The sequence below is a fragment of the Patella vulgata genome, chromosome 1 (genome assembly GCF_932274485.2).
Source record: "Patella vulgata chromosome 1, xgPatVulg1.2, whole genome shotgun sequence".
Taxonomy (NCBI): domain Eukaryota; kingdom Metazoa; phylum Mollusca; class Gastropoda; family Patellidae; genus Patella; species Patella vulgata.
In genome coordinates, this window is record NC_065879.2 from 29,384,122 (window position 1) to 29,411,508 (window position 27,387).

A 27,387-nucleotide genomic window follows, 5' to 3' on the forward strand; every position below is an offset into this window, starting at 1 on the left:
CAACTATCGCTTTGAAAAAAAATGAGGATGTTGCTTTTATTGGTAAATGGGCGTAGAAACATTTTAAGTGTGTTGCTAATTATCTGAGTAGAGTGATTGTCACTTTTATTGCTAACGTTTCGATTCCCCGGCTGTACGTGACAATGAGTAGGGTCGCCTGTCCAACCTCGTGGATTGCCTCCTACTGCTAAATACCCCTACACGCAAGCGAATTATTGAAATAAAATTGAACCATATGTTAAAACCAAAATGACCTAGTTTGTGTCGGGTGGACGTTAAACCCCATTCTCCTTCTCTCTCTCTTTCATTGCTAACATAGCAAGTATTTTTTGAAGATGGTTCTTCTAGCAATGAACCTGTGAATTACTTGTTTGCCTTCAAATTCATTTTCTGTCATTTCAGTTACAGCAGCCGGTGAGGTGGCATTCAGATTACAAAACCATCGAGAAAAGAAAAGTTTCGCCTCGAAGTCCCACAAGTCCCTTAGGTACAATACCCGAGGACGGTTGGAATGACAACTTTCAACTGAAACATAAACAATTACAAAATTCTCTTTCGTACGTCGACAACATCCATAAAACACCAGATCGACACAATTCGTTATATCCCCTACCGGCGAGATCCAGTGAAAATCTGTTTGGTTCATCGACAAACAGTTTATGTAGTGATAAGTCAAATAGACGCAGAGGAATTAATCCACCCTCACGTAGTCGTTCCGAACCCGATTTGGCAGAAGTCACAGAAAGTCCTGTAAATAACAAGAGACGTAAAAGTGCAGTCCCTGACAGGTTATCCACTAATGACTTTAATTTTGATAATCGAAGCGAAAAAAGCCACCGCAGTGCAAGAAGTGAAAAAAGTACAGCAAGTCTTGCGTCAGCGACTAATAATGAGAGAAAGAAAAGTGTGTCTGCTGTTGACGCCAGACGTCAAAGTGTTGTTAACGGTGCTCCTGGATCACATATACGTCGCAGCAGCGCTGTCAGTAGTAGAGCAGCCTCTATAATATCTTCAGGTTCCGAAAAGAATTTTTCGACACCCTCCCAAACTACTACATCAACACAGTTCGCAAAAATAGAGATTCCTATAGAACTTCTAGAAACACCATCTCTTCGTTTAAAAAAGATGCTAGGACCAGTTATAATGTGTATACTAGCTGTTACACTGGCTGGTAGTCTTGGTATTGCTGTTTATTTTGCTACGGCCTTAAAAGGTAAGTTTCACAATCTGTTTTATAATCTGATCTTTTTTCTAAAAGTAGTAAGTTTAGGTCTGGCATCCTGGGCGATTTGCTTCCAGAACGATCCAGTCTCGTCTCTCTTTGCCGAAACAATATAAACAAGATCTTTAATTCACCATTAGGAGGGTCAGGGGATAAAGTAATGGAGGGTTATATAATGTCAAAAAAGACACCCGGTCAAATCAGGTGAAACAGGTTCAGCTTGAACACCTTCTTGCCTAAAATATTAGCAGATCGTTGGTGACTGAAAGCATATTTGGACCAGTAAAATATCCCAAAGCGCTATTCATCGTGTTATTGTTCTTCTCCTTGGGGTGACGACCTTAGAGAAAAGGCCAAGGCCAAGACTGAAATTTGGCATGCTTGTATGTTCCTTGAACAATTGCGCATCTATTGACAATTCCCGGTTTTGATAGCATGCCCAATTCCAATATGGCGGCGATGTAATGATCGGTTCAAGGTCCATAGTACTTTCGTAGTTGTTATTTATACGCGGGAATAGTCTGTATGATCCTGTGGTGGAATGACAGCAAGGTTGAACAAGTCCCAACTACGTTCTCTGTGTGAATTTGAATACGCATAGACATCGAGAGGGTCCACATGTTAACAAATGTGAAACCAGCTGTACACAGTTCGCAGGAAAGCAATACTTTAAATAAAAGATTATGTATCTATATTAGGACATAGAATAATAATCCCGTGGCCTTAAGTTCTTTGAAGTGACAGAATACAAGGGGGTCAAATTGTTTATTTGTAATTTGTATGAACTTACTTTGTAGTTGGAGAGCATACTAGTTGACATATATTAGACGCAATGGTCTTAAGGGTCACGTTCTTCAATCTGCATAACCAAAGGAAATGTCTTGTCTTTCGACTTCCGCAACAAGGGTCACGACCTCACTAACATTTTGAAAAACTTTTTGAGCTTTCCATTCAGCGCCGATGGTGTACTTTCATTTTTTGGCCATTCGATTGGCCATTTACAAATAATAATAATAATAATAGAAAATCATGGCGTAGGCGGATAAATAAGTGTGGGTGCTTATATAGACACAAAACACACACATTTTTGGGTCAACTCACAGAATAAATTCGATATAAGAAATTGCCCCCCACTCCCTAATTTTATATAATTCCGCACGCCTATACTTGCACTTAGTTAAGTCACGTCGATTTTTAATAAAACATTTTCCCTTTCTGCTAAAAATCAAAACGGAAAATTATCCACATTTAGGAAATGAAAAGAAATGAAATGAAATGAAATGGGTTTAACGTCCTACTGTTCTGCTCCTATACTGGGCTAATGAAGACGGGCATACGTCATACAGTGTGCTATGAGGGAAATTTTGCCCGGGTAGTGGCACTATCGCCTACTCTTATATCGAATTCCAACTGCCAAGGGATCTTTTACGTGCATTCCAATGTATACACGGGACCTCGGTTTTTCGTCTCATCCGAAGGACTAGACAGCTGTCCTTGTCAGGCCCTCCGTCCTGCATCACTGACAAGGGGGAACCACGCCGGAAAATCTGGATGAACTTTCTCGGCCAATGCAGGGATCGAACACCCGATCTCCTCCACATTTAGGAAAGAAAAACCTAAAATTGTTTACCGCTCCTAGACGGATTATTGAACTTATCTTTGACGGCGATGTTTGTATTTAAAAATACAGAATCATTATTAATAAAGTCATTAAACTACTAGCGTGTTTGATTTTTCATGTTAAACATGCACATCATATTCTGTTATTTATTGTAACATCAAAATGTCAGTAGCAATAACAACATACACCAAGATAATTAAGATACGGGTATCTTTTTTATATACACATAAACAAAATGAAGTCTTTTAAATTTTAAAAAAAAAACCCAATAAAACAAACGCCTTTGGCTATTAAAAGAAAGGCATGGGACAAGCAGTCATGCACCAAAATGTGTTTCTTATCTTAATTTTTCTCTGTCACAATGTTACGGATGGTATTTTCCTTGCACTTTTTATGTAACTTGCTATATAATAAGGATGTCTAAGATAATTTCATACTTTCTCACACTTGTTTTAATAATGTTGCCTTTATCTTATAGTGTATTACATATTACTTATGAGCATCTTCAGCTGTCAGCGTTTGTCACATCTCGTAAGATCTAGCATGTTACGTGATAATGGTGCTAATTAGTAGTCAACGTGTAGGATCAGAACTTGTTGAATTCATACATTGTAACGTAACAAATAGATAGGGATGTAAGTAATACCCCTGAGGCATGCCAATTTGCACGAGCATTAAACCGGAATTTGTAACAGACTGGCGTTATTGCAGTTCAAACTAGGCTTACGTAGATTATTTGAATACACATAAACCTATAGACATATTAAATTAACATACACGAGAGACAAGTTTACAGAAAAACAAAAATATTATGAAATTGAGGGGATAAGTTACCCCCCCCCCCCCCGAAATAGCAATTAGTTAATTAATCTATATATTTGATCCTGTTTATATTTTTCAGATACCCAAGAAAAACAGATAGGTAAGTTGTATGGTTTATTGTCAACATCATAATAATTCTATTTAGCAATTAACAAACTTTTTTGTATGGGTAGAATAGATTTCTGGCACATGGCTGGGAATAAAAAGCCAGATCATTCCCATATATCTCAAAATGTCAAGGCTATGTATTATTTTAATATAAAGACTATTGTTATTCTATAATTATACAACACCCGAATATAAAATAAACCAGCACTGGTTTCCGAAACGCATAAAATTATTATTAATCTATTTGTCGAAAGACATATAAATATGGCTATGTGAACTTAATAAAAAAAAAAAAAAATGGGTTTGACATGTTGGAACTATAAAATGGTCAATTACTTTCTTGGTCGTGGACATATTGTTTATTATCTATCATAAATAAAATAGAACATGTATGTAAGTCTCCATAAACCATTTGACGTATCTATTATACATTGTCCATCGTCAAATATAGATACCAGAAAGAACCACATGAATACATATACTTATTATAGTGTATTGGATCACAGACCTTAGTTCATTGCATAGCTTTAAACGTGTGAATGCATCAGATAACGTTAAACAAGGGATGGCACCAATAATATTACACGATTGGGCAGACCAGCAGCATTACATGTGAGAACACACCGACAAAATTACACGTAAGAACACGCCAATAACATTACACATTAGTAAGGACACACATGTTACACAACGTCAAGGCTGGGATCATTAAATTACAAATGTAATTAATTACATTATCAATACAACGACTTTTTAAATGTAATCATAACAATTACCTTTAAATGTAATCACTACAATTACCTTTTAAATGTAATCATTGTAATTACTTTTTAAATGTAATAACTATAATTACTTTAGTTAACTCTATCAATGGCTATGCGTTTTTAGTATACCTTTATGTAATCACTACAATTTCCTTTAAATGTAATCATTGCAATTACTTTTTAAATGTAACAACTATAATTACTTTAGTTAACTCTATCAATGACCATGCGTTTTCAGTATAATCCGGATCTTTCGCAGAATCATATTTCAAAATTTGAACACCAAAACCAATTTCAGTTTTCTGTAGGATATACATGTATTCATAGAAACGATGGAACATGGATCAAGATTTACAAGTAAATTTCTTTTTTTTCTTCAGATTTTCTACATGCTCATTTTGAGATGTCTATACGAAATCAAAATATAAATCAACTTTCATTTCGAGAAAGAGAAATCTTAGCCGTGTCATACTGTAAGATGGTAAGTTTTTAAATAATGAAATTTGATAGACCTAAAATATCTTAAAATCCTTAAATTTTTAAAAAGCTCAGTGATATCAATAGTGGACTTTATATTTGTAAGATGACCAGGATAACCAATGGATTTTCAGGCTTAAAGGAAGTTAATAGTTGGCGAATTTTAGAAATGTTTTCTACTTTCATTTTCCAGATGGATAAGTTTTATACAGTCAGTGAACTAAAGAAACTGTACCGCGGATGTGAAGTTATCTCACTGAGGTGAGTAACTAAATTATTCAACATACTTTCACATCCGTATTTATAAATACATGTACTATGTTACAATGCAAATCACTTTGAGTAGAGTGTAGTATGACTAAACTATCGATCTATCTATGTCCGTCTCAATCCTGTATTAATTATGCTAATATTACCTATTTCTTATTAAAAAGTGATATCTGGTGTCACTTGGTTATATGCTAGAGGCATATGTATTCATATAGATTAACAGTATTGGTTAATTCGCGCATTACTCGGAAAGAGTAGAATTGAGATCGCATTTTGGATAACATATGTCTGCCTGGAAACTGAATTGTGAAATTTATATTTTTGTAGCAATTAATGTTTTTGTTGTTTTTCCGAAACAGATGACAAATACAAAAATAGATACAATCACAGCACAAATGCCTCAGGACAAAAATTAAAGTTCTCCTTATAATGTTCAGTAATTTCACAATATTATAAATCATTGAAATTACTTGTCCTGGAGGTTTTTACATAGTAGACATTGTTTTGAATGATTTTGTTATTGTAATGTCAGCTTGTATCGTCAAGTACTAACCGATTGACATGTTTGCCTAATTATATGGTCGTTCACATTCACATCCACCAAGGCCATTAATCATGAAGAATTAACTTTCTTAAAAAAAAAACGATTGTAAAGCTTCTCTGTGGGACTTGTACAAAAAGTACGCAATGTAAAACAATATAGATAGTATATCATTATAAAAAATTAAAATTAATGCTAAACTATTCGGCCTATCGGTAATAATTCTTAAAATTCATATTCTAAAAGATATTTTTTTAAAAGTGAATGAGGTCCCAGGTATGTATTAAATAAATGAAAATGTTTCCAATTGTAGTGGTTTTCATAAACTTCCTCCATTTTCAGAAACGATAAAATCAACTTTACTTTATTCTTCACCGAGTCTGGGCCTGCTCCAGAAGATGCTATTATGCAGGTTATACAGGATTCAGCACCGACCGTCAGTGCACCAGGTAGAGCTGAACCTCTAGTTATGGTTGATCAGCTCAAGGTTGATCTCACGACGGCTAAAATTAAACTCGAAACGAAGAAGGAACCCGAGAACTTTAGTAAAATCATTGTTGATAAGGAAATTGCTGCTGCTAAGAATGTATTAACGCCAAACCCAAGGAATATTGTAGACTCTGTTGGCGATAGCTCTGCACAACTGACAGTATCCATAGAAACAACCCCGGCCACGACTTCACCAACCTTTAGCACAACGACTTCATCCATTACAACAACCGTTTCTACCACCACAATTAGTCCGACTACGACTACAACCACGGCTCCTCCAACGTCGACTTCAAGCCCGGCTTTACTTGCAGAGAAATATGTCAAATCTACTACTAGGTCTACCAACTTCACAACAACCTACAATAAACAACCAACATGTTAGTATTCTTTTACATTTTCAAAATTCAAATTAAAGTGAATCCCACAACCCAATACAATATATATTTTAATCGAAATTCACCATTTTTTACCTCTGCGAATGTGAAATAGAAATTGAGAAATTTACAGTTAGTTTAGGCTTAAAAACTAATTTGACAATATTGGACGTTTCGACAATATCGGTGAGAAAAAAACCATAAAGAATTTAAATTGAAAAGAATATATACAACGATACTCGTGCTTTATACAGAGTTATTCTTCAATCGTATCCAATTTCATAGGGGGGGGGGGGTCGAATGGTTAGCACGTGCGCGCTGTATCATAAGGCCTGTCATTGAGTCAACTGGCGTGGTTTCGAATCCCCGGTTGTACGTGACAAGGAGTATGGTACGCCTGTCCAACCTTGTGGGTTTTCTCGGGGTCCTCCGGTTTCCTCCCACTGCTAAAGACCCCTACGCGCAAGCGAATTATTGAAATAAGATTAAACCATATGTTAGTCCCGAAATGACCTAGTTTGTGTCGAGTGGATGTTAAACCCCATTTCTCTCTCTCTCTCTCTCTCTCTCCAATTTCATAGCCATTCCTATTCCTAATCAATTAAGGGAACCACGGTTGATCAGTGGGTAAGGTGTTAGCTCTCTAACCAGGGGGTTCGGGCCCATTATTTGTCGGTAAAGTTCCCCGAGATTTTCCAGTGTAATTTCCTCTTGCCAGTAGTGAAGGATGGAGGGTCTACCAAGGAACAGTATCTAGTTTTTCAGATGAGACGAAAAATAAACCGTGACAGCTGGAATTCGAAATAAGTGTAGACGGGGATGAAAGGGCCTGTTCACGTAAAAGACAAAATTTCCCCCAATGCACACTGCATGGCGTATACACTTCTTCATGAGACAAAAAATAAACCGTGACAGCTGGAATTCGAAATAAGTGTAGACGGGGATGAAAGGGCCTGTTCACGTAAAAGACAAAATTTCCCCCAATGCACACTGCATGGCGTATACACTTCTTCATTATCTAAGACATTAAAACCTATTTTATTTCATTTCTAATCAACCAATAACTAAGGTTGAGGTTATTCCCCTTGTTGTGGGTATTACACACGAGCGTAACGTATCTAGTAGGATTATATTATTGTCTTTCTGTGATCTGAATTCATGTTATCCAAATTAATAATTTCAGCACCAGAACCACTCAATCCATGCGAGGGTAAAAATGGAGGATTCTACCCTCACCCGACTGAATGCAACTTATATTATGAATGTCAAAACGAAGTTTCAGTTCTATTATATTGTGGCCAGGTCATGGTGTTTGATTTTAATTCCAAAGTGTGTGTAGTGAAAACAGCTGATAGTCTTTGTCCTAATATAACGCATTATGTAGGTGACATCAGTTCCAGACATGTAACCAATACAAGTATTATATTACCCGGTAAGAATTCTTCTATTACAACCATTTCTTCTTGTGATTATTTGTGTTTTTATTCCGTATTTCAAAAAAATTATGATACATATATGTCATACATATATAACTTTTTAATCTCATGCTTTCTGATTGGTATAGCAACTACCAATTTATAATGGTTAATACATGGTATCATGGGTAAAAGATCATATGAGATATGGTACTAATTAGGGGGCCAATTCATTAAAGATGCAAATTCCCATATCAACTTAGCGTATATTTTAGTAGAACACAGCCACGTTACCTGCCCATGACAATAAATTCTGTTTTATCCGAAATTTTCTGTTTCTCTACTTTCTGCATTATCTATGTAACGCATTTCCCACAAAGGAAATTAATCTCCGCAAGGATTTTGGGCAAAATAAAAGAATAAGTATAAGTATTCTAGTTGCCAATTCAGTTTTATTAGAGACATGCTGTGCTAAAATGATCGTGAGCATATACTATTGTTACAGGAATAAAATAAGCATTTCGTAACATTTTTGTGCGCACTGACTACGAAATATTAGAGGTACATGACTGTAGTAGGCCCATATTTTATATATTTATATTTATAGTATATGAATGGAATCCATGTGCTAACAACAAAGGAGATTATTTTCCACATCCAGTTGAATGTAATCTCTTCTTTCAATGTGACCATGGTAAATCTGTATTAAGATTATGTCAATCTGGACTACTATACGACTGGGAGACTAAAGTGTGTTCTAGACAGTCAGATCAAGTTACTTGTCCAGATCCATCTAAAGCACCACCACGACCAGAAGATACATTTACAGTAGCACCACCCAGTATCACAACTAAAAATACCTCTAAAAACTTATATCCTACAAGACCAGGTAAAAACCGTATTTCACGTATGTATATAGTGTGTAAGAATATAAAATGATTTTTAAATATCTGAAATGATACCCTTACGGATAACCATTATTGATATCAAATCCAAACAATGCCGCGTTCAAACAAAATTCCAAACAGTAAAAGAGGGAAAACCGAGAGTAAGGAATTGTAAGTCAAACAACCATATCGTTAAATTTACATTATTTCGTTCTTTTTTTTTAGCTTACAGTAGGACACCGTGTAAAACAAGTAAAGATGGTAATAACATCTTCCCACACCCTGATGATTGCAATCTATATATATTCTGTAATGACGGCGTAGAGAATACAATGACTTGTGATGATGGCTTGGTATTTGACCCGGAAATCACTACCTGTCGAAAACCAACAACAGAATTACATTGTCCAGATTTAACACCGTGTAAAGGAATGGATTTGGGATACTACCCACATCCTTTCGACTGTTCAAAGTTTATCATATGTGAAACAGAAAAAGAAGTTATTCAATCATGTCTTCATGGCCTTGTTTGGGACCCGACCAAAAAGAGCTGTACCCTTAGAACGGAGAATAGTATCTGTCCGTAATTGATCAGATATTTGTCTTAGTTAACAATGTATTTGTTGGTGATTGGTTTTCAAATGAGTCGTCAACATTGACTAGTAGTGTTGTTTACGCAGACTACATATTTCTTGAATGGTACAGCTGGGGACGTAGCAAAATTTTAAAACAATCTATGTTAAAATGGTGTTTGGGGCAGTATGAAATGAACAGCAGTGATTTGTCAAAATTAACAATAGCTCAAGTTTGCTTTTTTTTATGGTGACGATATAATTTCAGTGAATATATGCAGTGTCGTAATTAGCTCAGAGGAACGAGACGGGAGGGAATTGTTCTCATGGGTGCTGTAAAATTGACGGACAATGTATATCTAGGTTTTTTTTTATGGTCAACATTTTTTTCACGGGGAGGGGGGTAGAAGCGAAACTTTTTGCCCCCCCCCCCCCACTAGTTACGGGCCTGGATATGTGATGTTTGTACCCCTCTCTATACATGATAATACTCTGCTTGGTGAAGATACTGGCTGTTAATGCATTTATCGAAACAAGGGGAAGCGACTCTGGTATGTCTAATAACCCTTCAACATCTGTACATATATAACTTTATTGTATAATGCATATATTATAGCTTGTTATTTATATTATAGACATGGACAATGCGACTCAGTTTAAATCCCGGTTAAATATTTATTATTATGACAAATCTGGATAGTTGAAATGTAATATAATAAAAATGTTCCTTCCCCTGATCTTGGCTTATGACAGGTAGTCTGGTCAATGGGGATAATAATGACACTATGCTCTTACGGTGTGTTAAACTTACATCATGTATATTGCATCGTATTGTAAAGATTGTTATTATTTGAATATATTATGAACGGCATTAATAAATGTCTGTGTAAATTAAAATATGTTAGAAATGGATATATTACTACACATAATAACTGGGGGAAAATGTATTAACTGTATCACAATTTATGAATTATATAATTTCTGTTGATCAGATCTGACAAAAATTCTCTAAATAAAGTTAAGACTATATTGTTTAAAAACAATTAATCGCCAGGCTGATTTTGGAAAGACTGGATAATTATAATTTGTACATGATGTACTGGTTTTAGTTCCACAAATACCCCCACCCCCCTGATCCTACGTAAAACCATATGTTCTCTTTTTTCCCGGAGAGGGACGGGACAGAAGAAGTTGCAAATAAAACCCAACGATAAATCTTTCCCATTGAAGTAATCATTTTTTTTTATCGACTGGATCTAAAAGCGGCCTCTTATCAAATCATCAAAGGTAGATACGCCAACGCTTATGGGGTACAAGTACATGACTGTTGTGCTTAATTTGTCTATATCAAAACTGCAGATAAGGGGTTTCACTGCTGTTTTTCGTTTCCGTAAGAAGGGTTCAGTGGAATTGGGATTCACCAAATACGTCGTAGCTATGTCATCCTCCAGATTTCTCTTGGGTTCCTTGACTTCTACCGTGTGTGTACCTTTATGTCGCACCTTTCGCTTCCAACTTGGTTTCCGGTCAAATTAATTTCCAAATTGCTATTCATGCATGTTTCTGTTATCGATTTTGCATAGTTGCCGTTTTTAGAATAAATTATATGTGGTTCAAATTTGTATTGCACCAGATCCATGTTGGTCTTTAATCAACTGTACCAGCAGCTTCCATGTCTGGAATTCAAATAATAAATGATAACAGAAATTTGTGAAAGCCGGGGTTGATAGAGGCGAGACACAATCAGTTCTGACAATCCCTATTACATGTATATATACAAGTAACGTTTCAAGTATGATAAGACTGGTCCATCGAACTTAAAGTATCCATAAATACATTAAGGTCTAATTTGGTGTTTATCTTTGATCCACCATATAGCAATAGCTAGAGGCATTTCCAATAGGCATTTAACCACAAATATGTACACGTCATTTCGTATAGGCCATTAAAACTCCATCATACCACAATAAAGATTAAATAAGTAGTTTAAGCAAGTAGACAAACAAAAATAGTTTCTATTGATTACAAGCGGCCATCTTTATTTAGGTAAATACTAATCATATGATATGATTTTTTTATTCTGATATGTGCTTATAAGTACATACAAACACCAGTCTTTACACTAAATAATTATATATAATTATATATTTTTCGTTTCATATCTTCAGTTTTATTGACAAGGCCCCTTGATATATATTTTAGGCATAATACTAAGCCACAGCTTAATGATATTTCAAAAGAAATCATTCATTTACAAGGATCTGCTCTTGTCAGTGGTGCAGCATTGAGGATCTGGCATGGTAAAGTGTCTAGTCATTTGGATGGGGCAACTGAGGTTCCGAGCTATCGGAGTAGGGAGAGAGAGAGAGAGAAATGGGGTTTAACGTCCACTCAACACAAACCAGGTCATTTCGGGACTAACATATGGTTTAATTTTATTTCAATAATTCGCTTAGCAGTGGAAGGAAACCCCACTCCTTGTCACGTCTTCATTAGCCCAGGTTGGAGATGAACAGTAGGACGTTAAACCCCATTTCATTTCATTGTCTAAAGTCTGTTACGTCTGATTCCAATTTCTAACTCAGGGGCAAATAACTCGTCTGAAACCGATTCTCTTTCAGTAGATATAACAATACCAAGGTGAGAAACAGATTGGAATTAAAGTTCACTACTCTAGATTCCATCAACCAGTGTCAATACTGATTAATTTTCGCTAGGTAGACACGAGTCTACGATTACGTTTAAAAATTGTCTACGTGACCCTAGTGCGTCCCCTATACGAACCCTTACAAGGGATATAACTCTTGCGAACGTAGTCAGGTTTCAGACCAATCTAATTCAAAAATTCAAATCATCGGGTTGTCTCGGTCACCCAGAACTTGACCAAACCAGGAGTTTGTTTTTTTAATGTGGATTATGGCCACAGATCACTAAACATTTGCCCATTGACTTTAATGTTAATTCTCGTCTCTTAGACCGGCTCTAACTTTTTCCCCAGTTTTCGTTGGGTAGAACGCTTTCTACCACAAATGGAGCAACATGTGGCAACCTCTTGCCCAAAAGCACGTATGAGGTTCACCATGAAAAACTTGAGATACACAAGCTGGAAGTAGAGACAAGAAAACATGCAATTTTGGACCCTACATTTCAACCTAACCAACCTCTCAACTCTTGTATTCTTCCGCCTCAAAATCATGAATATTCACCAAAACCTGGTAGAAAATGTATTTTCAAACCCTTTTCTTCGATTCTACACCAAAAAGTCAACAAAAATCGTCATGCAAAAAGGGGAAAAAGGGAAAGGGAGAGAAAGACTAAAAATAACTTTCGCCCTATTTGGTGAGCTGTGTCCTTATTAAAAATAGCCAGTATTTGTCGCCAAGTCAAGCAAGAGTTGAGCCCCTTCCCGCAATAAATCCAACAATTCTTGCATTATTAAAAACAAACAATGAATAGTGACGACGAATTAGGGTTAATTAATAAAAATCCATATCTATGGATTTTTTGAGAAATTTTTCAATAGAAAAAAATTAAGAGTGTTGGATATTGAACTGGCAATGTTATCAAATGGATTTTCTGAAATGGCATTCTTAAATTAATTTCATGGGCGTCGACATCTTGGTTTAGGACTAGTTACTTCCAACAAACTTAGTTTATGATAATGTGAACGACCGGGCCCCGAGTCCAAAAAAGTATTCTCAGACTTAAGTTAAGAATTTACTCAAAATTATTCGCCTTATTTTAACATAATATATAGGCCTTTATAAAACTTTTGTTGTTTTAATGTATCAAATACATCAATAAGAAACTAAGTGCAAAGTTTGGTGTTTCTGGATCAAAGATATTTCTCATAAACTGTGATTGAAACTTGAGTAAATTCTTAACTTAAGTCTGAGAATGCTTTGTGAACTTGGGGCCTGATAATGTAGCTAATGCTCAAATGTTCGTAGAATTTTTGCCTGGATGATAGAGACTAATTATCGTGTATTAACAAAATCAGACGACAACAGCAACACAAACCACATAACACACACAAGTTTATTTATACAATTTGTCAAATCAAATTAACAGGAATCATATATTTGAACAATTGTGATACAGTTAATTTATTTTTTTTTTACCAAATGATTTATTAAAATAAAAAATATCTTCATCTATTTCTCATATTAAGGATTTATTTTTTTTACAATTTCAATGGTCAATAATTATTAATATTCCCAATTTATCAACAATAAAACATTGCAATCAATTAAAATATCTTCATATATTTCGCATATTAAGGATTTATTTTAATTTCAATAGTCAATAATTATTTATATTTTCAATTTATCAACAATAAAACATTGCAATCAATTACACTATGTTTTAAAAGCTTTATATTCAAATTCGGACAATTCTAGTCTGGATCCCACCTCTTCCCTATAATGATAATAATAACAATTTTAAACGAGAAACCTAATCCAATGTAATATTAGGCGATTTGTTACCTCTTCCGATGAGGATACGTTTTAAAGGACAAATGTAGAAACAATGATGTTATAGATCGTCTAAATATTTTTTTTTATCATATTCAATTTAATCAAAGCCATTTTATATCACTCTATAATTTCAACCTTTCTAAGACACTTGCTGTAAGGATTGCGAGCTGAGGTGTGGACTGAAGAGTTATCTGACTATTACCCCATTGATACGCGTGTAAAACCCCCCGGCCTCACTATCCATTTCCTATTAAACGACTCAATGTCTGGGTCTACAAGTCACCGAGTTGCGAATGATCTCCACTAACGATTAGAAACTGCGTCTTGTTTCAATTTGTCTGCGATATCACTTCGGTGGAAATTGACGTATAATAAAGCTATTTCACACACTCAATCAGAAGCAGTATAAGTATAAGGCAGATCTTCACTGTCTAAGTGCTCGTTGACATTTGAGTCCTTTTCCAAAGTCAATCTTAATTAATTTAAAATCGCTGATCGTCATGTGTATGTTTTGGACAATATCTAATTTTTTAACAGCTTAATCCACACCAAATATACTCACACTCAATATCTCCAACTTTCACAATATTAGAAGGGAATTACAATTTCTCAAATGGCGACCAGAAACTTTAATGGCTAATCAATATACGTGTTTATTATATTATAATATAAAGTATACATGCAAAATATAAATCATAATATAAATATCATCATCTATTCGTATTCTTATTTACATGGGTATTACAAAACATGACTTTAAATTTAGTATTTTTCTCAAAAGCAATCTATACTCCCAGGATTAACGAACATATACTATACAAAGACAAACACTAGATAATTCTACACACATAAGTATAATTAAATTATTAAATACGCGGCACTAATTGATTCCAAAACATAAATAGTACAACGTGTAAATTTATTTCTATCTTTGGTAAATTTATATTTTTAAAAATCACGATGATACTGGAGATTCGTTATTTGATTGCAACACATATTCAGAATGAGTTTGATTCTCTAGAATCCAAATCTGTTTCCAGATTCAGGAACACAAACAAAAAGTTTTGCAAAATCGGCCACCCTTCTACATCATCATATGGACTGATAGATGCGTATATTTGGATTCCGATTGCATGTATTTATCGAAAATGGAAGAATGGATTCTGAATCTTTATTTTTCATAAATTCAGCAATAGACAAATAGTGATTGCCAGTTTCAAGCCAGTAGAGCCCCGAAAAAACTGTATTATTATATATTGTTACCAAACTTTCATAATTACTTGCTACTCACAAAACTTTTGTTTAGTAATTCATTACATAAAAACGCATGAAAAATTCGAACAAATTATGACACATTTTTCTACCGGAGAGACAATTCAAACATGGATTATTTTTATAATCGGCAGACGAATCCAGGAGGTTTATTGACGCAAACAGATAGGTTTGGGTCAAATCTGGATCCAGCTGCACACTGAATCGCCACACCCTGTTCACCAGTACACATGTAAAATTGGTCACAATCTGTCGGGTGGGGTACAAATATCGAAACACTTCCTGCACACGGGTTGCCTGCTGAAAGAGATAATAGAAAACATACAATAAAGTAAAATTAAATTAAAAGTCTGGAAAAGCAAAGGTGTTTCTAACTGTTAGAACTGGAAAACTCGCACAATTATTAGCCGAGACAATATTTATTAATACAAAAAATGGTTACTAGTGAAAAGGAAATCAAATGGAATGGGTTTTAACGTCCTACTGTTCTGTCCCGACTGGGCTAATGAAGACAGGCACACGCCATGTTGCCAGGATAGCGGAAATACGGCCTACTCTTATATCGAATTCCAATTGCCAAGGGTTCTTTTACGTGTACGTCAATGTATACACGGGACCTCGGTTTTAGGTTTGATCCGAACGACTATACATTGTCCCCTGTCAGTCCATCCATACTGCACCACTGACAAACGTGAACCACGCCGGAAAAAATATCGATGAACGTTCTCGCACAACACAGGGATCGAACACTGGACCTCCAGGTTAGCGGGACAGAACTTGCTCACTGAGCCACCGGAGCTCCTATTAGTAAAAGGAGAGAGGATGTTTACTCAGCTGGATCGACTATTTTACTTTAATTTTAACATCGTTTAATGATCACCATGGTCTTGTTATTGTTTAAGTCATTTCTTACAGTCTAATTTTGCTTGATGTCGCCGAATTCGTGCACCGGACATTGTGTATAGGCCTGTTTAGCAGTGCTGGGGTTAGTTGAAGGGACGTCCTAGACTGTTCTACTGTTTAAGACATTGACATGCTATAGCAGTCATATGGCAGTTTCAAAACCATACCATGACCGGAGGCCCCATAAATGTTACACCCTTTTTTTTCAGTCCGCTTTGAAAATAGGTCAATCCGGCACAGCTGATTGGGATCGTCTGTGCTTGTCCTTCATCTATTCAAAAATAGCTATATGCTGTCATATACTTACGAGTCAGTGGTTGTGGCGTAAATTGATTTGGAAATGGTTGAGTAGGTAGTGGGAATTCAGTGACAGGTCCACCAGGGAATGTAAAAGGTGAACCAGTTACTGTTCTCTGATCTACAGCCAATGACCTTTCATATATGCCAAGGTTTCCTACAACTAGAGCTATCTGGTTGTTGATGACAGTCCTTGGTGCCTTTTCGATCAACATGCCAGTAATAAGGTCTTGGAGATTTTCAGGTTGAGCTCCTACAAATCTCAAGTTGAATTTGACTGACACTGGATTGTTCCTGAAACAGAAATAAATCACAGATAGTATTAAAATTTGTTTGGTAATATTTTAATTGAAGATTTAGTCAACGACTACATCTATTCGGTGAACTAAGTTGTTTCATGGATTCTTATAAAACACAGCGTAACTGTTACTGATATAATATAATCCCTCCTGTTACAGGAATAATCTTTGAGTGGCATTTAGCGATCGGGAAACGTATTAACAGAACACAGTTTTTGTTGGATACAATCCCTAGTTTTATTCTAAAAGCACGGCGTTTCGACAAGTATCCTCTTTTCGTTATCCTATAAAAACTGTGTTCTGTTAATGTTACAGGAATGTTTCAATCAATTTTTGCAACGCCGAAAGTTTCAAACCAAAAGGCCATGTTTTGATAGTTTTTGAAGGATCGTTTTGAAACTTTTATAGTTATGAAAGATAGCGTTATCAATGTTAAGACCGTTTCATTAAGTTCAAAAATTAGACACTATGATTGGATAATCATGATGTCTGTAAGTATTTGGGGTATCATTTTGAAACATTGTATACATATTATTAAAGATTTGCATTTCCATTTTTGAGAATGCTGCAGAATTTGTTGTAAGTGTTTTACTGTTTAGCTTACTCAATATTCCCTCTTAAAGATACATTCCCGGGTACAAACTGGGTGATTTGATGATATATTTAGACTAAATACATATTCAAACTAATTAATTTATCATAATTGTGCTTCAAATCCTTCTCAAAACATTGCAATTGTCGGGGAATACCCTGGCTATAAAAATCGTTCAAAACAAGTCATGTTTGTGTCACGTGACTTACCTCTCTCGGTACCTAGCGACGCAAGCGAAGTCGGAGGAGAATTCATTGCATACACAAGACGATGTTGTCTTTAATCGCTGACTATTTATTACAAATATCGAAGTCTAATTAAATTTTCGGATTATCCACTGCTCGCGTCTTTTTCCGTGATTTTTTTTTTATCTCAGAAAGTGTTGTGGGTCTAATTCTTCATAAAGTTTATCAAAATGTACATCAAGCGCTAGATCTGCGAGTGCAACGGTCGACGTCAAGCGCGCAGACACTCCTACATTTTTGTCCTGTATGCGCTCCATGAGTGTGTTTCATGGAATCCAGTATTTTTCTAGTAAGATTGGATATTTCTACTTATCATATATACCAAAATCGCCATACTTTTATTTGAAATAACCACCCGATAAATACTTTTCTGGGAACGTAGCTTTAACTCTAAAAGTTTAGCATAGTCGCCATTTTGGATTTTTTTTTTTAAGTTTCATTGCTTTGTATAAGGAAATGCCATACCTCTTTAAACGACTGCTTCAACATGGTTTAATTTCACCTTTAATATCAACGTTTCTTAACGGGCATATTTTGGTGTTGAATTTATATTAAAATCCAGATAAAATGAATACTTACAAAAATTGTTCCACTGTACATTGGTCATAATTTGGGAATCGATTTCTTTCAGTGAAAATTTGATCCAACTAAAAATAATGTTTAAAAATTATAATTATAATATTAGAAAATTATGAAGGCTGTGGATTTATTCTTGGGAAATAAGACACCGGCCTCTAGAGAGATTAATTGCGTATCGGTCTATTATATTTTCAATGTATATAACTTAAAACGTAAACATTATAATGGCTAACAATTTTCAAATCGACGATGCATCATTTGTACTTTTTTGTTAATCCACGCTAATATGTACTCAGATAAATTATTTAACATTTAATTTAAAACAAGATCAAACTAAAGATGCTATATAATCCCCCGGCTTGAATTGAATCGGATTCAGAACATGCTTATTAATTCTGTTCGCACCACAACAAAATGGCGGCAGACTAATTGCATAACGAGTAGATCGATGGAATCTCAATCCAACATATCTTTGTAAATACTGAACGGAATTGAACCCTTTTCGGACAAGGGATTCATATTGCGCCAGAATGACACAATCAGACTTAAGTTATGGTCATTTAAAGTTTACATTAGTTTCTATACAACGCCATATAAAATAATGGTAATTTTGCTCAATTTTTTTGTACAAGTCAACTTGTTCTCAATTCTCTCATGTTGTGATGTACTATCCTATATAATGTAAACAATGATTTTATACTACAATTTTACGGATTTTGACATATTATTTGAGAAAGACCTGTCTTGTACTTTTACGTATTAGAATAGGTAATATACTTACATAAGAACAGAATGGGCTGGCATACATATTGAACAGTGACGATGAGGAATCAGCCAGTGCAGGAGTATATGTCAAATTCAACACATTGAAGGATATGTGAAGGAAAGTGCTCACTTCTGAAAGTTAAACACAAATATCCCCATGTAGTAATAGTAATAATCCGCCTTTACATTAATTGTGGCCTAAAAGTTGATGAATATTAGGAAAACCCAGAATGCGGAATGATAACAAACATAGCAAATAGTTCGACGTAAAGGGCGTAAAATAACTCAGCACGTTAATGGGCGTGTGCAGTGGTTGGGGGTGTCTTAGTCAACGGGTACACGGGACAATACAGGATATTTAAGTTTTTATCATATCCACTAAAACCTAATCCATTGTCAGAGCTCCAGTATTTGAAAAAATGTAAACGGGGGAAAAATAATGTTAACTTACGAGGTGGGGTCGTCGGTGGAAGGGTTGGTAACGTCTGTTGGTTAGTGAAACGAATGTATCGAACATTTCCTGTTGTGTTAGCATAAACAAATAAACCACCAATGTCTAGCCAACCGATTCCATCTATTACTTTAAACGGAGCTTGTTGGTATATGACGTCATAAACTAATGGTCCACCTACATCTGTAGTTCCATCTAGAACAATGTTTACTACCATATCTTTGTTGTAGTAATCCCTGCAAGAAAGAACCATTTGGCATTGAATTGGTAACTTTTGGATGAGAGTAATATTTTATTTTCCCAGTCTCGATCCCAGGTGAATTATTCAGTAGCTTGGGTTCAGGACCATAAACATTTTTATGGACAACCAGTTAAATCGATGGTCTATTTGGATCCATGAACAGTAACATTTTATGAACAACTAGTTAAAGGGGTGGTCTTATAGGTTTGGTAAAGAATTTTGAAGATATTTATGGGCATCCAGGTAAAGAGATGATCTACAAGTTGGGCCCCCGAATCATTAACATATTTATAGGAACAGGTCATGTCCAACCTGTTAAGTGATGATCTATAGGTTAGTCCCAGGATCTTGAACATCCGTTTGCTCAACCAAAGATTTTGTAAATCCATCCGCTTGATGCTAGGGTGCAACGTAGAATATGAAATGTTACCCGTTCCAATGTTATTACCGCCTAGAAGGTGATAATCATAACGAAATAAATCGACCTATAACGGGGTAAAAGGCAACCACTTTCCAGAATATGCGTATCTTATGGTATGATGCGTATGTTTTAGGCTCGGTTATCCATTATATCTTAAAATATTTATTTCTTCTTGTGGAATCATATCAACAGTATGTTTCGTTAGGGTTATGGTTATGACTCTATAACAAAAGTCCCGTGTTGGCCTTCATGGACCCCATAATGGGAGTCTTAAATTTACCGAACGGGCTATCGCCTACCCGCTTATAAGTCGATTTATTTCGGTATTATTAACCCCTTCTAGGCGATAATAATATTGGATCGGGTGGAAATTTAATAAAAAATATTGCTATTTTCCCACCGACATACTAAATCCACGCAGTCCAAAACATGAGTTGAGTGTTGCATCTTTTGATAACTCTTCGGTTGAGTAAAAGGGAGATTATAATATGACTATGGTCTTATTACAAGATCAAAGTAGTGATTTCAAATATTCATTCCTGATTATCAAACAAGTTAATCTTAAATACTTACCCGAATTTTTCAACATTGCAGGCGTAATACCGTTGATTTAAAAAATGTTGTCTGAAATATCTATCCACCTGGAAAACAAAAAAGGAAATTGAAATAATTTTGGACAGATTTTCGGCAAGATGCTTTTTTTCGTGGACTTTAAGATGTCATGCTTCATTATTTTTGTTGGAGACGATGCGGGCGATCTCGGCTTCGCAGTCAGTTTTGGCCCAGAATGTTACTCGGAATTTTCCGGAGGGGTATGCAATGGTGCAGAACAGGGGACCTATCAAGGAACAGTGTCGAGTCGTTCGGATGTCAAAAGACCCCTTGGCAGTTGAAATTCGAAATAAGAGTAGTCCGTTTAGCACCGCTGCCCGGGCAACATTCTCCTCATAGCACACTGTATGGCGTATGTCCGTCTTGACTAGACCAATCGGTCGGTGCAGAGAAATGAGATGTTAAGTCTCATTTCATCCCATTTTATTCACATATAGTACAGCCAATAAATCTTACATCAGCACAGAATTTAGCCTCGGTATCTTTGAATAGTTGAGAGTTAGGATTAGTTAGTTGTTGTGTCCAGTTGCCATCATACAAATAAAATGTATAGCTGTATAATAAACCGTCTGAAAAAAAATAATATTAAATATTTCAAATTATTTTTAGATAGTTAACGACGGGACTATATGGGTTCTTGTTTGTGCTCGTGAATAGGAATGTATGCAACAAAACAGCGGACTGTATGGCGTGGTTTCAACTCGGATATAGCGCGCCATAATACTGGTTTTGTACGACCATGAAAACGCCCGATGCAGTTACTCAGTGAGATGTCTTACCGGTCTGGACTTAAAGAAAGGTCTGGTGTGCTTCAGATAGAAGGGGTGGTGGTGGATGAGGGAGTAGGTGGACATGCCGGGGGGGGGGGTATCTAGCCCTACTGGGCTTAAGGAAAGACCTGATGTGCTTCAAACAAACAGGCCAACGCCGTTCATACATATATTGATTGGACATTGAACGTTTATTTTTGTATTACTCGAGAGTTTGATAAAATCGGAAGCTCTGAGAACATATTTCTGCCCTTTTAGGTGCATATATTATATGCAAGCCCATGGGATTAGGGTTGAGTGACGCCAAAATGGTGGCAATGTTTCGCATTTTGTGTATTCGACGTTATTTCAATGAATGTAGGATAAAATAAATAATACTCTGAGCGAGCAGTGGAGGGTCGGGATTCCCGGACCAGTCCCTACGCGCCTGTGTAACGGGGGTGACGTTTCATTTCTATATCCAATGGTGACGGAAGTGACCGAGTGACATCGATTACTTACCGTATTCGAAAGATGGCGGTGTAACAATATTATCAATAGATCCATGGTTGTGTATATGTGTTGTAAACCCCCTCGGGGCTAACGTTAAATCACCAATCAACAGGGCGAATAAATCATTAAAATTAACTCTCTTTGAACTCTCTATAATAATACCAATAACTCGAGTCTTCATCTCCTCGGGTTGTTGACCTCGGAAAGCCAAACTAAAGTTGACTCTCAGTGGGCCATCCCTACATAAAAAGAAAATAATAGTAACGACGTGTGTCGCATTTGCGAGGCAGATTATGATTAAGCTCTCCAGGGCACGTGATACTACTAATATTTATGATGCATCTTTTTATATGAAATAAGCCGGTTTTCATGTATTTAAAACCTTTGCATTGCGCTTGACCATGTTACAGGTGGCAAAAATATTCTAATTCTTAGAGCACAAGAGACGATTTTAGACATTCAAATACAAAACATTTTTTTAAAAAGATCGTCTCCTGTACATGTCAATGTTTTTGTTGAGGATATCAAATTGGTTTAATGGACAAGATTTTTCTCCATGCTCACGGTTATATCACCACTACAATAGCTGATCACCGCAATCATGCGGTCGCCATTTTACGGATATGCATATGTCTCAGCTACCACTTGATCGTTCAAAATGGCGATTCCTTCACTCTGTTATATTGTAGCCTCGATTATCAAATAATGACTACAGTGGGTCCAAGAGACTATTTATTGTGTGGAAGCCTTTCAGAGAAAACAGTCTGTGACCGCGTCCCACCTTTAGATCATTTAAAAAGTATCTATGTACCTTCCGAGAAATTAAGATTGGATTTATCTTGTGATATATGAAGAAAAAAACATGACGTTAGTATGAACGATAGTAGATGAAAACTTACACAAATGCATCTACTTCACATTTACTATAATCAGGGAACCTGAACGGATGGTTGACTAACATTTCACTGATCTGTAAAACAAGTAAACTCAAGTAAATCCTAATTATCCCTAAAATGACCCGTAAAGCGAAAACACCATCAATTAACTGTAGTAGGCCTAAATAACAATTATACGAATTTATAACAATAAGTGGTAATTTAAAAATATTGAAGCACCACATACTTGAAGCAAACGTGTACACGATAACGCATAGGCAAACATTCTATCTATGATGTATGCAAACATTATATATTTTAGCAGGTATTGCAATCCATACAACCACGGCTAAAGAATGAACACTATCTTACTATCCGTCTCAAGGGCGGCGAGAAAGAAATAGCATGCATCTTAGATAACGTGCATACCAGATGGATTTACTAAATTACTATTCGTGTATGTTTCTGATGGGTCAGCTATTCCACACGACCGTGCATCTTTGTAGAAATTAAGAGGGTGGTTTTCTTATACTAAATGAAACTTGACACGAGACGTGTAACAAATGAGAAGAAACCAATAGCTAGCTACCTGATTACAGAACAATCTTTCCTGTCGCCTAAATTCCACCGAGTTTTTATTGGCTAGATCGGCAGTATAGGTTCTGTTTAATACTGGGAAGGACAGCTTCAATAAGTAAGTCGCTACAAATAACAAAAGTTTGATAGTATATTATGGTACGGTGGTGATAATTATTAGGTTGAACTAAAACACCATAGATGTTAGTCTGGGTTTAAAGAAGTACATTTGGCAGAATACCGTTAATCGGCACACTTAGTTAAAATCCTGTAAAGAAATGGTCCATTTGACTTATCGGAAATAACGTGCTAAAAATATTGGGCCATTCTGAATTGGTAGCCAAAGTTACGCATACACCTTGTAATGTAGCTCAGATAAACAACTTGGATTTATCATGTAAGTGTGCGCTAATGGGTGACTTGATAAACTTAAATACCACACTGCAACCCTTTCCGTTTATCGTTCGGATGGGATGAAAAACTGAGGTCCGTGTACACATTGGCATGCACGTAAAGGAACCCATGACAGTTAGAATTCGAATTAAGAGTAGGCCGAAGAGCCACTGTCCCCGCATAATTTCTTTCATAGCACACTGCATGGCGCATGCCTGTCTTCATTAGCCCAGTTTCATTTTTGCAACACGTCGACAGACACTGTTACCGTTGTATTCAATCTGAGTGTAAAATTAGATCTCTATTTCGTTTCGGTTTTTTTATACTTTCGATGGCCTACACTACATGAAGATCTGACAAGTTATAGCGATAGGTCACGTCAGGGGTCAAAAGACCGACTTATGACCCTAAGATGTCAGACATTTGATTAACCAATCAGCATTGATGTTACTAGTGGATTACCCACAGTTCCGTGCAGAACACGCCTAAAGCTCGCCGTAACATACCGTTTCATTGGCTTATTCCTGGCACCATTTAGAACACGAGTTAAATAACATTTCTTCCAGATCCAAGTGTAGTAAAGACAAGTAAAACGAAATTTTGAACTATAAAAACGAAACGAAATAGGATCTGTGTTTTAACCAGATTGCGTTGTATTTTGTTCATAAGGTACTCATCTATGATACCGTATATTGACACGTTCGAGACCCCCCCCCCCCCCCCCGCCCCGCACATGAGAAACGTCACTTATATCTTCACATGGATCCCGTTTCCTACAGAATTAGTTTAAAGAGTCGATTCAAATACATACGCTCTGATGTGGTAGTAGGCAGTGTAATGGTAGACGGTGGTATCCAGTAAGAGGTCAAACCGCCAGGTGACACTATATAGAAAGTAAAGTTCTTCCAGACCAAAAATAAGCCACCAATATTCTTGACAGTAGTGAGTGTAAAATCATCTTGTATCACTGTTCCTGGAGCATTCTCTTCTATAATAGTGACAATATCCGTGCCTAGACCTGGATACATTGAACTCACAAATCCAATCTTAAAGTTCACCTCATCTGGATTCGTTCTGAAGAGTTAAATGTGGCAGTTTATCGTTTATGATATAGTAGTTCAAACGTAGATAATGAAAAATGGAGTATATGTTGAAAATTTCATTCAAATGACTGTTTGAAGATGTAGAGTAGATCGTTTATTATCGTAGCAACGGTACTTGACAACCGAGATTTAGCCTCGATTATGCATTTTATCGTTAAATGTTTAAATCTCGCGGGTGTTAATCTCGGTTAAATCTCGGCCATCCGATTGTATAGAGAGTTGATTATAGGCTTGTCGTGTGAATAAATACTAGCTAGTTAAATAACACTTGAAACCTAAAGAAAAGACATGCAATGGGCTTTTACATAATGCATCTTTTATATTTTAACGCATCTTAAAATGCGCTTTACCAATGACGTTGACGCAATCAAGAGACAGTGGATCAAATACACGTTATATCAATCTGATTATAACACAGACCCAGGCCCGTTGAGAAATCTTGTTGAAACGTCGCAATGAAATAAACCATAGTAATTGTTATTCCATAAAAGTGTGTTATTTGATCAGAATGATCGCTGTTTGGCAAGTTTTGGTGATGTGTATGTTAAGACTTGTTAGCTTTGTGTGATATAGATGCTTCTTCTTTCATAGATTCTGTCCTGATTGTTTTAAAAACTCTGATGTGTATGTTAAGACTTGTTAGCTTTGTGTGATATAGATGCTTCTTTCTTTCATAGATTCTAACCTGATTGTTTTAAAAACTCTTATTTAGTACAATTTAGCACATAATAATAAAATGACAATTGTCCGAAAAAATATCAATAAGAATATAACACGATGTTTTTCTATAAATTATGAATCAGTTGAGAGTTGATGCTTTTTTAACAATAAATATCTTTAAAAAGCGTATTTTCATATAAACTATAAATCAGTCGGGAGTTGGTTCACTTTTAACAATAAATTTCTTTAAAAAGCGTATCATTATAATTAGTGCTGTGTAAAGCAGCTGTCACAATTTGAAATATGAGGCTAAATAAAAAAAACTTACGTAAAGGAATCAATTTTACATCCTCTATAAGCCGTATACATCATACTATTTCCAAAGAAACTACCAATCTGTAGAAAAGAAATGCTGGTTGATTTATTTTATATCCATTGAAAGATTTATCATAACATCACGATCTTCCATAAAAAGTCATGAGAAAACAGAAATATAAATTCTAAAGTCATCTTTAGATGACAGGCTTTAAACCTCTTTGATTTCTAAACATTTATAAACTAGTAATGGTATATCTCTTTGATCATTGGGGTATATTCTATGCCCGGAATAACTTGAGGTCTGAAAGTCGGGGACGGCTTTGAATACAGGGGAATTTGGGGTTATTCTTCTGAAAGTTTTTCTTTAAACCTGTAACAGGTTATTCTCCCAGGGTAGTTTTTTCCATAAGAAAACATGATCTAAGGTTTTTCTCATGGGAATTCTGGGATATTCTCATTTTGCGTACATGTAAACATAAACGGATTACAAGCAAGATAAAGTCCTCGACTTCGAATATGCTGGGTAAAGTCTTTTCGAAGTCTTCAGAAAAAATCCTCGATAGAAACACCTCGGCCTGCCGGCCTCGGTCTTTCTTTTTTTGGGGGGTTATTTTCTCCAGTCTTTCTTACCCCAGCATAACCTCAGTCTCGTGCTTTATCCTACACATAGCATTGGGTAGAGTTAATCTGTCGGGGAAATGTCCATACTATTACATTTTAGTTTCGAAAAATAAAAGGGAAGGTTTGTTGCTTTCATTCATGGATTACAGTTTCTACACTTAAACACATTCGGTTATATTTCAACATGGAAGGAAGAAGGCTGACATTCAACAAATAAAATGAAAACATGAAATCCAATGTCGGCCTAATGCAAATTGAATGTGACCGTTTCCCTGTATCCCAAGAAAACGCGCGCGGTAGCGACACGAAAACGCGCACATGGAAAACGGGTCTTACTGTTTCGATTTTTGATTGACGTTACATTGCCCGGAGGTCATTAGAACCCAAGATTAGCGGTCAAAATGATACAATATACATATTATCCTCAGGATTAAAGATTGCCATTTTAAACTCAAAATAGAGCTGGGCGATATTTCGGGTTTTCGATATAAAACCGTCACAGAAATAAAAACCGTCAAAAATACCTCGTTCAATAAACCGAACATATCGCGGTTTTGATTTTTCTGGATGATATTTAACATATTTATTGAAAAAATGTCTTCCTTTTTATGTTATTTACGATATTTTATTGCTTAACGATAAATAAATTTCAATAAATGCTGTTATATACTCCCGAGTGTTCATTCCACGAAGTTTGCAAATGCCGATTAAAGAGATTTGTATTACGTCACTTGACTTCCACCTGACCAACACCGTTAGAATTATCCCTGCTTCTGTTCAATTTCAATGCATCTTAATGAATTGGTTATACCGATGATTTGATTTTCCAAAGGAATTATTCATTTTCAGATTGAAATAA

The 27,387-nt window shown here is 35.8% G+C and overlaps 1 protein-coding gene and 1 long non-coding RNA gene across 2 annotated transcripts; one reads left to right on the forward strand and one right to left on the reverse strand.

Annotated features, from left to right (window-relative positions):
• The first annotated feature begins 433 nt into the window (after positions 1–433).
• On the forward strand, positions 434–10,543 carry LOC126827015 (probable chitinase 10). Its single transcript, XM_050556171.2, has 8 exons — positions 434–1,213; positions 3,745–3,765; positions 4,918–5,018; positions 5,208–5,275; positions 6,168–6,694; positions 7,875–8,123; positions 8,714–8,995; positions 9,219–10,543. Exons 1-8 carry the CDS (start codon positions 1,126–1,128, stop codon positions 9,578–9,580), a joined length of 1,698 nt encoding a protein of 565 aa, XP_050412128.2. The 5' UTR covers positions 434–1,125; the 3' UTR covers positions 9,581–10,543.
• A 4,932-nt stretch (positions 10,544–15,475) lies between these two features.
• Positions 15,476–18,305, reverse strand: LOC126827165 (uncharacterized). Its single transcript, XR_007682593.2, has 3 exons — positions 18,231–18,305; positions 16,526–16,809; positions 15,476–15,615 (listed from the first exon to the last, which is right to left on the reverse strand). It is a non-coding gene; the product is annotated as an uncharacterized LOC126827165 (long non-coding RNA).
• Between the last annotated feature and the right edge of the window lie 9,082 nt (positions 18,306–27,387).

Coding starts and splice junctions, on each gene's coding strand:
- LOC126827015 (XM_050556171.2), top strand. CDS start 1,126: ATGCTAGGACCAGTTATAATGTGTATACTAGCTGTTACACTGGCTGGT. Junction 3,766..4,917: donor TACCCAAGAAAAACAGATAG/GTAAGTTGTATG, acceptor TTTTTTCTTCAG/ATTTTCTACATGCTCATTTT. Junction 5,276..6,167: donor TGTGAAGTTATCTCACTGAG/GTGAGTAACTAA, acceptor CTCCATTTTCAG/AAACGATAAAATCAACTTTA.